General features: G+C 47.5%; 1 protein-coding gene across 6 annotated transcripts in view; it reads right to left on the bottom strand.

The window, feature by feature from the left end:
- Positions 1–16,467, bottom strand: part of MAD1L1 (mitotic arrest deficient 1 like 1) — a 343,378-nt gene that overhangs the window by 116,285 nt on the left and 210,626 nt on the right. For 5 of the 6 annotated variants that reach the window (XM_071814987.1, XM_065850520.2, XM_071814988.1 and 2 more), the window contains exon 17: positions 10,337–10,544. In XM_071814987.1, the coding sequence (XP_071671088.1) occupies positions 10,337–10,544 (208 nt within the window). Of the gene's footprint in view, positions 1–8,823; positions 9,586–10,336; positions 10,545–16,467 lie in introns of those variants that run through there. The other variant, XM_071814990.1, reaches the window with a different exon arrangement.

The following is a 16,467-nucleotide window of genomic DNA, read 5'->3' as shown; positions in this document are numbered from 1 at the left end:
CAACAGGATGCATCAAGACTCTTCTACTCAACACAGACAGAAACCTACTTAGGCAGCCAGAGAGTGAAAAGGCAATTCGCGAATCTGATTTCAACCAGCTTTTCATCCGTCTGATTCTCATTCATCGAGCTGGAGCCAGTTGTATATAAGAATGAATATGCTGTTCCCTAACGGAGGCTGGATTGACTTACTGCTCTCTAACTGAGCTCATGCCCAATAACCTGGCACTGAAATGGAAACAATGTGGAGACGATGAAATAGCGACTGAAGGCTGCATCAACCACACGGGGTAGCTTTAGTTTGGTCTAAATAACGGATTGCTCCCCGATGCTCAGAAATCCCTGATGGGCAGGCACGACTTTCCCCTGAGCTTTAAATCTCGCTATGGTTACGTCTCTTTGATTAGGATACTGTGTGATTAGCAGCCACCGGACAAGCTGCCCTGCACCTGGTTACAGAACCAGGTTGATGGGTGTGAAGATGTGAAGAGACGCTTCTCTCCCTCCCTGTTGACATTCTTATGTCAGCACCACATTCCTAAGGCTATCACAATGTTATCGCACCATGCTACTGATGTCAGTGCCATGATTAAGATGGCAAAGTAATTACGAGTGTCTGCTTTTATACGCTGATTGCTTTCCAAATAAATGTTCTCCATTCCAAATAAATCCGCTATGGATTAACGCTTCTACTTGCTCACCGCCTAGAATGTATTTGATGAGAAAAGCCTGATCAAAACTCTGCTTGACCATTTTCCAGCGCTTCACCATTTTTCTTTTCCTCATCAGGAAGAAAAGTGTATCCATTAGTTAACCTTTTCAAACACGCTCTTTTTGTAGTCTAATTCAAAACAGGATTATAAAAACCTCGTCAGCCCTGGCATGTGAATAGCTTTTTGTGAGCGTGGGGAACAAGTATTCATATATCAGAACATCGGCATGGGGAGATAAGAGTGGCTGTGTATGTGTGTGCTTATCTGAATGCAAGATCAGTGCTGTGAAACCAGCATAAACACCAAGGACAGAATCCATATATTGATGTCATTCTTAGTGGTACGGGTGCATTTGAGTGAATTTGCAATTATATAAAGCGTATTCCTTAAAAAGAAAACAAGAAGTTAAGGATATAATTCAAGGTTTATTGAGATCAACGGGGAATTTTTCCATTGCGTTTGTACATAGTTCCTGTCCCTCCCTCCCAATGCATCTGCTGGAATATTAAGGAAGAAATCACCTGGAATTTGTTTGCGCTGTTTTTAAACAGACCGAGAGATTCTCTGCTTTCTAACCCCCCAAAGCTCTCTTTTCTTCCATGCCTAACATTTCATGCATTGTAATCCACATTAGTTTCCTACCAAATAAAGTCATTGAAAATACTACAAATACATGTGGGTGACAAATCAACTGATGTAGGAAACATAACTTTGAATCTCCTGACTTTTATGCAATTAAAATATCAACTTAATTGCTGGATCTGTGTAGCTCCTCTCATTTTAATATGTAAATCAGTTTCTATTACTCTATAGCTCAAAGAATGTGTTACTCGGCTTACTTGATTAGGCTGGGAATTGCTGGTCCTGCTGTCACGATGTTTACACTTCGGTGACAAGTTTGCACATCAAACTCACATAATGCAATGTCATCAACTTACTCATCCAATACAAACTTCTTAAATACAGTCGCTGCTCTAGAATATCGAAACAGCCTTATTTTACTTCATTTACAGCCTCCAAATCATCAGAGGATGCTAAAAGAAAAATGCGGAGCATAACTGGAAAACAGCGTTTCCCAGGAAAAACAGCTTGGCAGAGACAGGCAGGGAAACCTGAAATACAGCCCACATGGGTTTTAGTTGTGTGTTCCCCCTTTAAAATGTGGAACGACGACACGTTTTATTTCTCAGTCTCTACATATTCACTCCTCGTTTGGATTCAGTGTTAAGGAGCCCCTATTTATTCTGTGAAGATACTGGGATTTCAGCTCCCGGCCACGTATACTCACCTGGAAATTGAAATGAGGACTCCAGAGAAAATCAGCAAATGCAGTCATTTTTTTCCCATTATGAACCTGCCGTAACAACAATCCCACCATCTTGGAGAGTGTTGAGAGGAAAAGGGTAAATAAGCGCAGTATTTTCCCATTCCTGTCATCTCTCCGGAACCCAACAAACATCCCCAAGCACGGGGAGGACATTCACCTGGCCACCACGAGGCTTTTCGAGACATTCCAGGTGACCTCAACACCCACTGCAAAGCTCGTCCGCTCGACTCCCCCTACTCTTTACTGTCCATAAAGGCATCCAGCTTTAACTTCCAGGAGGAACAACACATTGACAAGACGCCAAGCAGAGATCTGAGGCTCTGCTGCACTGGTTCTTCCAATGCCAGGGAAACGGTGTCGGCCTGAGCCTGAGACACCAGCACAGGCTTTTCTTCTCAGTCCTGCTGATGAATGAAAGAGCATTTTCAATGCTGTGCATCCAGAGGCCTTATGGCACATCGATGCTGATCAAAGGCCACTCTGTGATGCAAACTGCGCTAAGAGGCAGCTCACAGCACAGCCCCACAGGACCCACAGGGCAGCTGCAGGTATTATGATGTTGTATCTCCTTCCCTTCAGGAGAAATGCTGGACTGGAGAGGTCTAGCGGGAGCATCCTGATGCTACACAGCCACCAAGAAGGCAGCAACCACATAATGAGAGCCTGACTCAATACCCACACAAGAAAACACAACTACCAAACTTTACCGAGCCTCACAAAGCTCAACAGCCTGCTGGTCTGTCCCTGGTTGATAACGAAACCATCAGCACAGAGGGATACAGAAGAACCAGAGGGATGCAGAACAATTACAGCCACGAAAGGCGCTATCTGCAATACAAATTTGAAGGTGTTTTATAGGGATTTTGCAGGTGGGAAGGGGTTAAAACACAGAAGAAGAAGGTTTCAGGTCCATTGACTTCTCTCCTTGCAAAGGCTCTGCGCTGCCCCTGGTTACAGGTGGAGGAGCACAGCTGCTTCGGGGACTCGAAGGGACGTGACTGGTAGTGAGAACAATTCATCCTCGTGGTCACTTCATGTTTCACTCAGCTACTGATGCACTGAGAACCAGAAACCAAAGTCAGGAAGCTTAAAAAGACTGAGAGTCTCCTCTAAAGCACAGGTTGAGTAAGCCAGGAGACGACAGAGCACTCCTTGTCAGCCCAGGTTTCTCCACACATTTGCTCTGTATTATCTGGTCCCAGAAGCTACCTCTAACCTTCTCACCTAGACATCAGCTACCTCTAGCCCCATCTACTTCGGTAAGGGTGACCTCTTCCTTCTCAGATGTAACATCACAACTTCACTGCATCAGTATTGAATAAGGAAAACAAGCGTAGGAAATGGCAGCCCTCTCCCCAGTGGTATTTCCTTGCAGTGCTGCTCATTTCCATTACACCCAGACTCGAGGCAAGATCTCTAAGCCCAGAGACCCTTCCCTTAGGAGCATCTTTCCTCGTATTACTACAGAAATCATTGTAGATAATCTCACAGTTCACTGTTTCAATCTGGTCCCCCTCATCACACACATATTTTTATTTTCTTTTCCATTTCCTTCTCCATCCCAACTTATTTTACTGTTTCTTTCTTGGTAAAGTGGCTCTATTTTCTCTGGAGCAAGCCTTCTGCTTCTACTAAATATTATGTGATCAACTTCTACACCAGGGGCATCAAACTCCTTTTCACTGGGGCCGCATCAGCCTCGCGATCGCCTTCAAAGGGCCGAATGTAACTGTAGGAGTAGTTACATTTGTACAGTTCTAAAATTACACTCGGCCCTCTGAAGGCAACCGCGAGGTTGATGCAGCCCCTGGTGAAAAGGAGTTGGACACCCCTGTTCTACACAGTGCAGAGCAAGACAGTAGGAGATGCTTTGAAACCAAACCAAACCCAACCCTTGTGGAATCACTGGAGCTCTGGAGCTGCACAGACGTGTTGTGCAGGTTCTCAGCTGCCTCTACAAAAGCAGAAAGATTGAGGCCTTCAGAAACACGTGAATCGGCTGGAAAAGAGGGGCCAGGAAGAAAAGCTACAGCTCTTCTGCTCTTTGTGAAGGCAAAGTACAGCCTGGGTAGTAACCTCTGACTGACAGCAAGTTTTACACATTCAACAGCTACAAGAGAACGCGGTTACAAGGTTTATTACAAACGTCTGGCTCCCTGGACGGCAGACGGGGGCTGAATTCCCAGCAACCTCTGGTTGGCATCTCCTGTCCCAGCTTCACAAGAAGCTTCGGGCATCCTCGGGGCTCTGCCCGGTCATCAACCCCTGTCCCCCGCTCGCGTCCCCGCCGTGCTCAGCGCAGAGATGAAGTGGAGCTCAGCACAGAGATGAAGTGGAGCTCAGTACAGAGATGAAGCGGTGCTCAGCACAGAGATGAAGCGGTGCTCAGCACAGAGATGAAGCGGTGCTCGGGGCAGGTCTCATGGCACGCCACCACCCGCAGGACACACTGGGTTCAATATATTCACTGCTGCCATGACTTCATTTCTGTGTTATCTCCAAAAAAACTTGGGAATCTATCTGGATGACAAATGCTATATATGATAAAAGTAACTTTTTTCTAACCTAGGAACATTTCTTTCAGCTCTCTTGAGGTCCTATACTTTCACTCAAGCCAGGGATCCTGGTTCTTTATAGGTGCCTGCGCTGACTTCAGTAGTGCAGAGCATTCACCATCAAAGGCCAAGCTGTTGCTGAATCAGGACACACAAAGGCTTCAAGGCATTTTTCCCTTGTCGCTAGACTGCCCAAATCTATGGCCATCATTGTAATGTAAAGGGGTTTTATGAACTCTGCCCATCGACTACTGTAACACTGTCACTACTGAACTACAGGAGGTCCCAACTTGGCTACAGTCTTTTAGGAAAACAGGTATATTTAGCAGCCCCACCTCATTACCTATAGTGCTGGGCTGGGACAAAGGGATATGGATGATAAGGAAGGAAATCAAAGTAAGCTCTATTTAAACTACCAGCTTATTCCCAGTCTTAATATACTACTCAGGTCCCAGACCAGTCCAAATGACTTGCAGTAGAGAAACTAGCACCATAAAAATAACCATGATAATAACCAACTGAGAGGTGAGGGCATTGCCCCGAGGACAAACCGCCCCTGAGCTGCAGGGTCAGCACGGCCAGGACGGCTCCGCGTGGGTCAGATAAAGCAGCTCCCAAGGGTTGTGGCTCATAACGCTCGTCCTGTGTGCTACTTTCCAGATCGTTCGTGTTGTGCACATCAAAGCTATGCAACATTTCTGATGCAGGTACTAGAAGGGAATGATTTCTTCCCTCATCAAGAACGTGTGGCCACCTCTGGAGTGAAAGAGGACAGAACTTCATCAGCGCGCTGCAAAACACCAGAGGCAGAGAGAAGTGCTTTATGAACTTCAGAGGAAATTGGGATATGCAGAAAGCAATTACATTCACTGAAATACAGGTTACCATCCTGCTCTTACCGAAAGTCCCTTAACACTGGAGGACAGGGAATGCCCTGGATCTTCACTTCAGAAAGGCAAAGCCCTCAGTACGAATTGAAGGGGAACTGGCATGTTAAACACCATGAGAGAAGTGCCTCTTAACGAATCCGTCGTTGCTTTAGGAAGAGGCATTAGGTGATCGAAAAAGACTCTGTGCACTCTATGCACCCGCCTGGTCCAGCATCGTTTGACCAGCAAGATGCCAGGAGCCACCAGCAGCAGGTGAGACACGGAGCCTGCGCTGGCACACGCGCACCCACCGGCTACGAAGGTCACAGCAGAATCCTTGGGCAGGTGGACGCGGCTTCGTGTGCACGTGCAGCCCTCGCCGCCTGTGGGTTTCCTAAACACAGATGGTAGGAAGCACCGAGGCTTCCAAGCAACAACAGCTCAGCCAACTGTGGATGGAGAACGGCAACTTTGAAATTCCATCTGCTCCTTTTTTGTCACCTTCTGTACTCAGAAACACATTCATCAGAAGCACAGGCATGCTGGGACAGTGACAAATTTTACCATCTCTGGCTTGTCACTTCAATAAGATTAGTTTATTTTAATATTAATTCATTACCCAATATAATTCTAATTAATTAGGTTTTTACAAGGCCCTGACATGGCAGTGATGCTGGAGACAGACCCAGCTGAACACCAGAGGTAGCATCTTTTTTAGGGTCAAACACCTGCCTCAAAGCGAGATTCCCCAGTCCTTCATCCAGGACCCTGCTTTCCCCTAACATGAGAAAAAGCAGACTGAAATCACTGAGACGGATGAGTAGCTTTCCTTTTTGGTGGGATTATTTTCAGGAAAATAGTTCACTTCCAAAATTCTCCACAGATGGCTGAAATCAGAGTTGATTTCCCCATCCTCTTTCCTGGTAGGGGTGCCAGCCTGTCTCTCAACAGAAAGAATATTAAAAGCACATTTCCTCCTTCTCACAGAGAGAGACTGCATGAAAGAAGAGAACACTCCACTTGTACCTACAGCACAGCAATAAATCATGAGAAATCACGGAAAATTCGCATAACTGCATCCTTTAGCCAGATCATCCACGGGTCATCCCATTCCTACCTTCGAACATATCACCTTTTAAGATTAGAACACAAATGGAAACAATCAGCACCTGAAACGTTCTCGTTTCCACTTATGCTTTGCTACAATACACAAGTTGTTACTTCTGTCAGCTCCCCATTACCTGCCACCTACCTATCTGCTTGAAACTAAGCCTGCTCATTGCAGGGGGTTGGACTGGATGACCTTTGAAGGTCCCAAATTATTCTACGATTCTAAACTCCATCTCTAGCAGCACCAGAAAAAATGAAGAGGTCCACCAGGACCAGACAAGACAAAAAAGGAAGATCTAAACAGGGCTGGAGAAAAACGGGAAAGAAGAGGAAGAGCTATGGAGCTGGAAGAAAAAAGAGCAGAAGAGGCAGCCTGAAAGATGAAAAGGTGGTGGGGGGAAAGGTGGGAAGAGAATGGGAAAGAGGAACGGGGAACGGGAAGAGATTCCACGCCTGGGCAGTGATGCCCCCGCCACCTCCGCAACTGTTCCAACCTGCACGCTGTGGCAGGGACGGGAGGACCCGGAGCCTCTCGCCTCGTCTGACCTTGGTGCGCTCTCCTCTTACACAACCCAGACCTGGGCAGAGACGCAGAACACCCAGAAACTTCAACCCCGTTCTCAACGTTGCTGCCGTGGATCTGCCCCATTGACACCGCGTGCAGGTTTATACTTTGAGAAAGGACGGCGCGTTGCTATAGCTCACATTGTTCAACCTCTCCTCTGCAACAGCGCTGGTACTCATTTTAATAGAGACTATTACAGCATAAATGAGAGGAAAGGACCACTGAACTACGTGGCAAGTTGCCAGGCTGTGCTGCAGCCTCCAGCGGTTATGCTCAAAGAGATTTAAAGTCCAGTATAACCTTGATTTTTAATAGAGTCACATTTAATGAGCTTTAATGTCCACAGTAATAATTTCCTTATTACCTATCCAGGAGTCGGAACTATGATCAGAAAAACGTGGTGCACTCCAGTCCAATGAATGAATTTAATAATGGCCAATACATTATTACCAAAATCATCAACATCATTGCCCTAAATGACTTTTTTTGTTGGTGTAATTATAATTCTTTGAACCTCAAGCGGAATTGTTGCAGATCACATAAGCCTGCTGAACACAGCAAACCTGACTGGCTACGGGCCACCCAAATCCCTCACTTCTGCCAATAAGCCATTGAGGGTATACGGCAAAACGGGACAATAAAATCGTACATTTACTTCTATTGGTCAAAAGGCAAAATGCAAACTCACAGATGACCTCTGTTGCCTTCCCCGCTTTTATCCGCGCTTTTCCTACTCTGTCCTTGGTCTCCCTTCACCCCATTCACCTCTGACATGAGGGACCTCCCACCTCAAAAGCTCAGAGAGCTGAATTTGCCTCTTGCACATGTCATATAACGCAGATGGATAAGCAGACAGATGGTATTGCAGCTGACAGAAAAGGGTGCAAGAAAAAGCCTAATTCTTGTCATTTTTGTGCAGAAACAGCTCCACAAACAGCACTGAAACCTGCTCCTTTATTCTGCAGAATAAACCTCCCTCCCCAAGGCAGCTAACGGCACGGTGACAAACAGCACAGGGACCTTCTGCCACACGCTCCCCATCTCACACCCTGCACACACACGGCAATGGAAGGCACACGGCAGCCGGCCTGGGTGCGGGACTATTTATAGCGACATCGCTCGTGCGTGACAAGAAGAAAGTCAAGATCTTTCCATATAGCCAGATTTCCTGTATGCATGCCCTGGTCAACCACAGACAGTCAACCACAAGGCTCCTCCATCCTTCACTTACAGCTCTTTTCTCCATTTTGTTTACGTGAAGCACTTCCATATGCACTCTGAGAATGCAAAGGGCCCCCTGTGACTGTGATAAATACCACCAAGTATTTCCCATCCTGCTACGCTCTGCAGCTGATGCTCTCTCCCGCTTGAGCTGGTGACCAGAAGTCAGAATGATGTAGCATGGGACTGGGGCAAAAGGAAAGAAAGCATCGCATCTATTAGAGTCTGGAAACACCCTGAGATCCAGTGAGCTGTTTGTTTTCCTGGTGGAATCAAAGGCACAAAAGAAAGCAGCTTTAAAAATGCATCCCTTATAAGCTGAAGACAAACCTGGTAACATCCAGGAACAGAAGCGCCTCACAAACAGCTAAAAGCAGCTGCGTGAAAGGCAGCAGAATAATAATTATGAATAACAGATCACAGAAGGCATACATAAGAAACACATTGCTCCAGAAGAAATGGTCTAATTACGGGAGGTGATACCCCAGGGGTTCGTTCAGCAGCAGCGGAGACTCCGAGCTGACCTCCCGTCCATCCTCTGCCCCAACCAGCGCTCCCCGGCGCGAGGGCGCCGGCCCCGCACGGACCTGCAGCGACAGATGTGCTGGGGCGTAATGACAGAGCAGGGCACGGGGCAGCAGCATCTGCTGCGATTTAAAAACCAGCGCATTGCAAATTCAAATTGCAAGGCAAGAACTACGCCCAAGAACTGCTCGAGTCTCACAGGTCGCTCCTACGGGAAAGACAGCATGCCTTCAACATTCGGGACGTGTTTAATGCTTACACGTTTGTTAGAGCATCCACTAACAACAGCGACAAACTGTCATTGTACCTCTAACATCCAGGCAGCTCTTCACTTTATAAAGCACTCCATCTACACTTCTCACCGTCCTATTTTTAAGGCTATATAGCACCATAATCCGGTATGAGATGCTGGAACAAGTACATTGTTAGCGGTAATAAAGTACTGTTGTTTGATGAATGGGAAAACAAGAAGCTACTTCCAGAGAACTTTGGAGTCATCACAGTGAAAGCTTTTTCTTCTTGTGTTGCTTTCTTTAAACCTGGGCTCTGCCATTTTGCGAGGCTCGAGTCTCCAGCACACGCGGCCTTCGAGGGAAGCTCCGCCGCCTTCCTGACCTCCGGACACCAACCACGGACGTGCTGCGGGATCGCCCCAGGTGAACTCCACGTGGACCTACAGCTCGCTTTTATTCTTCTCTTCTCTAACAGAAATGCACAGAGGGCAAAGTACACGTGAGAGCTACAGCAGTGAGATCTCGCGGGTTCTGCAGCATGGGCTCGACTCCGCCTGGTCCCCTCAGAGTGCTGTAGGTGATGGGTCACGTTTTACTGATATCCTTACCTTGATTTACAAAGCCTGAGAACATGTCTGGAGGTGCTGGCTTTGGGGTTATTGTACTAAAAAGTCTCGTTCAGGTAGGTGAAGGGAAGACAGACTGTACTGGAGGAGAGCCACACATTCTGTGAAATGTATTTAGCTCGGTGAAAGATGTACTCTATTTTCATGGAGTATTGAATGTAGCTGTGATTAATGGGGCACATATACACTGATAAACAATATTAATTTGTTTTAAGCCAGGTCTGAAAAGATTTCAACCACTTGCTTCCCTGCAGCTATGAAAGTTATTTCCTGCTGTCTGTGCTACCTCAAGGGCTAAACCAGCCCTGAAAGGAAGGAAATATTTCCTTTTACTCCATCGGCAGCACCAGCCTATGAAGGCTGCTGTATTGGTATTTCATTTATCATGAACAAATGATATGAATTATTATTATTATTCATCCTTACCACTCACTCTCTGTACCAAACTGCCTCAGGGTTGCCACCACACACTCCCTCTCTTGCATCAACCCATCCAGCACGCTCTCTGCAACATCCCCGCCTGCTTCTGCCGTCGGATCCCTGGCAGCGCGGATGACTACGTGCATCTCCACGACCGGACGCCAGCAGCCTACCTGCGACTTCTTGCGGTGACTGAAAACTCCCAACTCCTTCCAAATTGCCAGGGATGGAGCCGCCTCCTTCGAGCACCCTCACCAGCTCCCTCAGCCTCTCGCACTCCTCCTGGAGCTGCTGCTGCTCCTCCTTGCGCTGCTGCTTGGCCAAGCTCGCTGGGTTCATGCTGAAGTGGAGAACTTTGGTTCTGCTGGGGTCGTAGTCGCCCTGCGTGGCAGAAACAGAGGCAGATTGAGTAACTGACTGAACCTCCAAGTCCACCCAACCTGTGCCACTCTTTGCATGAAGATAAAAACATTACAGCAGAAAAAGGGACGTGTAGGCAGTGAAGACGTTCTCTTCCAATAGCTGAAGTCAACCAAACCCAGTATTGCTTCTCCTGTGGTGTAGGGGAAAGGGACCTGGGGGTCCTGGTGGACAGCAGGGTGACCATGAGCCAGCACTGGGCCCTTGTGGCCAGGAAGGCCAGTGGTACCTGGGGTGGGTTAGAAGAGGGTGGTCAGTAGGTCAGAGAGGTTCTCCTGCCCCTCTGCTCTGCCCTGGGGAGACCACCCCTGGAATATTGTGTCCAGTTGTGGCCCCTCAGTTCCAGAAGGACAGGGAACTGCTGGAGAGAGTCCAGCGCAGCCACCAAGATGCTGAAGGGAGTGGAGCATCTCCCGTGTGAGGAAAGGCTGAGGGAGCTGGGGCTCTGGAGCTGGACAAGAGGAGACTAAGGGGGGACTCATTCATGTTTACAGATATAGAAAGGGTGAGTGTCAGGAGGATGGAGCCAGGCTCTTCTCGGTGACAACCAGTGACAGGACAAGGGGCAACGGGTTCAAAGTGGAACACAAGAGGTTCCACTTAAATTTGAGAAGAAACTTGTTCCTGGTGAGGGTGTCAGAGCCTGGCCCAGGCTGCCCAGGGAGGCTGTGGAGTCTCCTTCTCTGCAGACATTCAAACCCGCCTGGACCCCTTCCTGTGGAACCTCAGCTGGGTGTTCCTGCTCCATGGGGGGATTGCACTGGATGAGCTTTCCAGGTCCCTTCAACCCCTGACACTCTGGGATTCTGTGTGATTCCTTCTCTTGCTACTCTCTCCTTAAACAAAAAACCAAAACAAACCACCAAACCTACAAAACAAGACCCACTCAAGAGAGCTCGCTCCCTGGCTGACAGCTCCGCAGTTCAATTTAACTCCAGGAATGAAGTTTTATAGCTGTATTCTAAATCTCTTGATAGCAGGAGATTATAACGAACACACAGATACACCCTTAAACTACAGCAGGACACTCAGTACTCGCCTAATTTATTACTCGTAGGAGCCAGCAACGTCCACACGACTCCAGTGCTGGAGTCATTAGGAAGTTGTACCCGCTCGTCCCAAGCAAGTGAACAGACATTTCATTTTATACATTTCCCTCAGAGGTGAGTTGTATTTATAGCAGTTTAAATGCTCAAATCCTAAGATAGCAAATTCATATTCTTTCAAAGTGAGAGGAAAACACCGATGTTAGGTTTGTGATTTCAGAGAGACAATTTTCATATAAACTCCAGGAAGCCCCGCGACCATAAAAGCAGTAAAGCCTGTGCTAATGCTGGGCTCCACGGCACTCTGCCCAGCCGAACCCCACAGCACTGCCTGCACGAAAAGGCTTTTATATGGTAATATTTCTCCTTCAATTAAATCTCAGGACCTAAAGTGATTTTGTAAACATTAATTAACCCTCAAGAGCAGCATGAGGTACGTATTATCCCAATTTTATCATTTCATTTTCATTAAAGACGTGCGGGAACTTTACGTGGGGTTTTTTTTCATGCAAACCAGAGTAGAGAGTGAGCAACTTCATCCTGAATTGTTGGTCGGTGCTGGTGCGAGACCCCAGAAGATCCCATTTCCAAACATCTTTTATTGAAAACACTCCATCCCCATGCTGTAAAGAATCTCTGCCCACGGCAAGGAGTGAGGTGCCGAAATTTTGCCGCCCCAGAGCCTGGCGGCAGATGCAGCACTGGCTCAAAAATGGGTTTGACAAGTTCATGGACAACAGCTCCATAATTGGACGTAACGGGGAGGCAGGGGCGCATCCTCCGGCATCTCCAGCTGGGGGAGGGAAGTTTGCGGGCTCTTCCAACGAGCGTCTTCCATCATTGCAGTCAGTGATGCTCTTCCAGCTGGATGGACTATGGGTAAGGGCCAGCTGGACATTTTCTACATGATGTTTGCTACATCTCACAGCTCTTCTCACACTGCCCAAGCCTCACGGTGCTCGGGAGAACGACGGGAACATCTCAGAGGGCAACAGTGTCCTACAGCGCCACAGCAACGGGGCTTTGTGACCCATCTCCACAAGGAGGTCTAGACAAACAGCGTGGACCGGACAGACAGGTCATTAGGACCCAGAGATGACACAACCCCACCGACAGCCTCGGCCAAGAGAAATTCAGTAGAAATCTGAAGGAGTGGGACCACACACAGCACCCTGGAGATGTCAAACAGAGGGAACACGAATCGGCTGGAACAGCAGCTTATTAGATATATTCTCCCCAGCATCACGCTGGCATTTCCAAACCTCCTTCTGCACCCAGCTATCTAACTTCTCTATTTGCATTTCAGGGCTGTTCCAGACAGGTCAGGGCGCTCCTCACTTTCGTGTTTGCCTCTCAAGGGACGAGATTCACCCTCAAAGTTTGCCACGGGGTTTACGCCGGCTGCCAAAAGGATGCTCTGCAAAGACACCAGACGGCACAAGGGTCTCAGCGAGGAGGAAAACCCTGTTACTACCTCCCTGCCAGGGCTGCTTTAACCCATGCTGCGCTACTCTGCTTATTTTGCAGGTGGTTTACTCTTTTAAAACCTATCTCTGGCCTTTCTATAAAGCCCTGCCATGAAGCCGCAGTGCTTTGGCTCTTAGAGCTCTTCCAGCCCATCTATCCTCTCCTTTCACAACAAGCCCCCTTGATAAATCACACTCTAAAACTCAGCACTAGGACTCAGCCTTATTTTGGGGGCTCAGCAGCGCTTCTGAGCACGTCAGGCTGAAGCTACACTGAGGTGAATATCTGAAAAATCCACCGTGATAGGAAGGCTGTGGCAGAATCCATCTCATTTAACATTTCTGGGAGATCACTAACATACTTGCTATGCTACTCACATTTTTGGGCTAGGGGCAGTAGCTTTCTCTTTATTCTACACAGCACACATCAAACCAGCACATTTCTCCCTACAGCTAAAATATTAGTGCTGCTGGTTTATATTATATTAAAGCCTAAAGAAACCAAGCGAGACAGGGATCCCAGAGTGCCAGGTGCTGTACGAACCCCACAAGAAACTACCACCTGAAGCCCAAAAAACAAACCTGAAGCACACTTTGCAAGAGGCACCGAGGTACGGACAGATGGACCCTCCAGTCTGAGGCTCCTTAGCAGCACTGTAGCAGAAATCAAAAGCAAACCTGTCTTAGAGACGAGCCTCCTCACCACTGGACCATAGAGCTGCACCAAGCAGAGCGTCACTGACGTCTCCGGGAGACTTACTGGCGTCCTATGGATTTTCAACTAAATGCAGGAAGTTTTCCATGGAAACGGTGCAGACCAGAGCTAACTTCTGATAGCATGTGTATGTAATACCAGACAGCCAAAACGGTATCACAGCTTCAATCGTTTGGAGTGTTCTTCCACATTTCTGAAGGTTGGGAGTGACTTCAGTTGGCTCCTGGAAGAGTCATGGCTGGAAGCCATTACATATAACAGACAGCAAAGCGATATTAAAGGCCTCACTAGCATTTGAGGAAATGAAACCCTAATGCCAGTAAGAAACCAGGGACTGAAGAAAGCAAACAACCTCCTCCTGGAATCCCTTTAGCTCTGGAAGAAGTAAACTGCTGGTTTTCTCTGTCAAATGCTCTTTCCCCCCACAAATAATAAATCTTCCTGATCAGAATTCTGTCCAGAAACCTGGAAGGTGTTGGTTTGAGTGCTGGCAGACCTAAACCAGGTTTTCCCATTCAGAAAATCATTGATGAGGAAGAACCAAGAGTGGTATCTGAGAAACAAGGCACAGAGGAGGTGGTCAGACCCTTTGGACAGGAGCTGGGGCTCCCAGAACAACCACCCAGGAGCAGCTCCAGGTGCTGCTTCGGTGCTGAACAAACTCATGCAAGGAGGTATTGCCTAACAGAGTTAAAAAGCATCTTGCAACAAATAGTAACGTATCCCGGGTTTCTCCAAGAAGCATGGAAAAGTGTGCTTCAGGTTTGAAACCGAATGTGAGAGCCGACCCAATCCATCAAAGCTCATAGTGTCTTTAAATACAAATACGAGACATTTGGGGGATGCAATCAACACGTGGCCTATAGACAGTCCCTTTGTTGGAAAACCACCCTGTCCCTGGTTCATTCAGCAGATAACTTGGTAAATTGTTCCGCTCATCACGGCCAGTGTCACAGAGAGCAAAGACGATACATTACTGCGAGTTTCTCAGCAGCATCCCCTCTTTACCCCTATTTCTCCCAATACTTTAGAAACTGGAAATCACAGAGATGCTGAAGAGTAAATAACTTGAACTAGAGAGAACTGCTGGCATTCATTGATTCTTCTTTCAAAGAATAACGTCAAGCCAGTAATTCAGATTTGTCAGAAAAATGTACACAGTGCTTTATTTAGGAGGAAGCAATAAATACCTTGATTGATTGCAACCAAGTCTGGTTGACACTTAATAGTACAGTGAGTTATTCATTCCTGGAAAGCAAGATGCTAACTAGCTGATCTGGTGCTTGAGGCAGCAAAAAACTGTTGTGCTCTCCAAAGGGCACCAGACATTTTCCAGAGATGTTTTGTTCACTCCATGGGTTAATCTGTCCTGCAATCTGTGAAATAATGTTGTTTTGATGCATTATCCCACAGGTCCTACAGATCACTGAGAAGAACCATCCCACCACTTCTGTCCCAGCCGTGCAGCCGTTGTGCGAGAAAGCACCGCGGATGCAATATTGTGTCAATGCAATACGTCCTAAGCACACAGTGGGATGTGGCAGAACTACTTAGGAAGACTCTGGTTATTGATAAACTTTCTGACAACAGGCTATGGAAAAGAGAATTTGCAACAGGGCCAATTTGCCATCTAGAAGAGAGGTGGAGGATCTCCCGTGTGAGGAAAGGCTGAGGGAGCTGGGGCTCTGGAGCTGGAGAAGAGGAGACTGAGGGGGGACTCATTCATGGGGATCAATATGGAAAGGGGCAGTGTCAGGAGGATGGAGCCAGGCTCTTCTGGGTGACAACCAGTGACAGGACAAGGGGCAATGGGTGCAAACTGGAACACAAGAGGTTCCACTTAAATTTGAGAAGAAACTTGTTCCTGGTGAGGGTGGCAGAGCCTGGCCCAGGCTGCCCAGGGAGGTTGTGGAGTCTCCTTCTCTGCAGACATTCAAACCCGCCTGGACCCCTTCCTGTGGAACCTCAGCTGGGTGTTCCTGCTCCATGGGGGGATTGCACTGGATGAGCTTCCCAGGGCCCTCCAACCCCTGACACTCCGTGATTCTGTGATACAAGCTCCAGACGCTGCTGCCTTCCTTCCTTCCTTCCCACCTCCATCTCCCAGCCTGAAAAGAACGGCTCCGAGGAGATAATTGTGCTGATGCTACGCGTCATTTTTTTAAACTGTATTATCGGTAAGCAGTCAGTATGTTGGTCTGCACGTTGAAATTACAGCTCAAAAACTTCCTAAGTAATCTCCCCATTAGGGAAGAATCAGTCAAGTGACGAAGCAATGAATGAAGACAGGACTGCTTTAATCTCTGAAAACCAGAAACTTTTCCTTTAGAAGTGGAGCTGTTTAGAAGAACAATGAAAGCTGCCAGTGACAGCACCTTGAAAAGGGCTGAACTTCTCCTGGCATCTCTCCTGGCTGTTTGCAAACTGCACAGTCCCCACTCAGGGACGTCTTTCTCCAGGTGCAATAAAAGCCTTTCTCTCTCCTCGAGTCACTTGCACAAGCCCACAGGTAAGAATGAAGTACTTAAAGCCATGTGGACTGCTTTACATTTGATGAAACATTCACCGCTTAACAACTCCATTTAAGATCTATTCATCTACCACAGATATTTCTAATCAGAAGGCAGAACTGGTAGCAAAGGGAATAGTCTCGACTG

This window comes from Patagioenas fasciata, chromosome 15 (genome assembly GCF_037038585.1).
Source record: "Patagioenas fasciata isolate bPatFas1 chromosome 15, bPatFas1.hap1, whole genome shotgun sequence".
NCBI classification, from domain to species: Eukaryota; Metazoa; Chordata; class Aves; order Columbiformes; family Columbidae; genus Patagioenas; species Patagioenas fasciata.
This window is presented reverse-complemented; position numbering and strand designations above follow the sequence as displayed.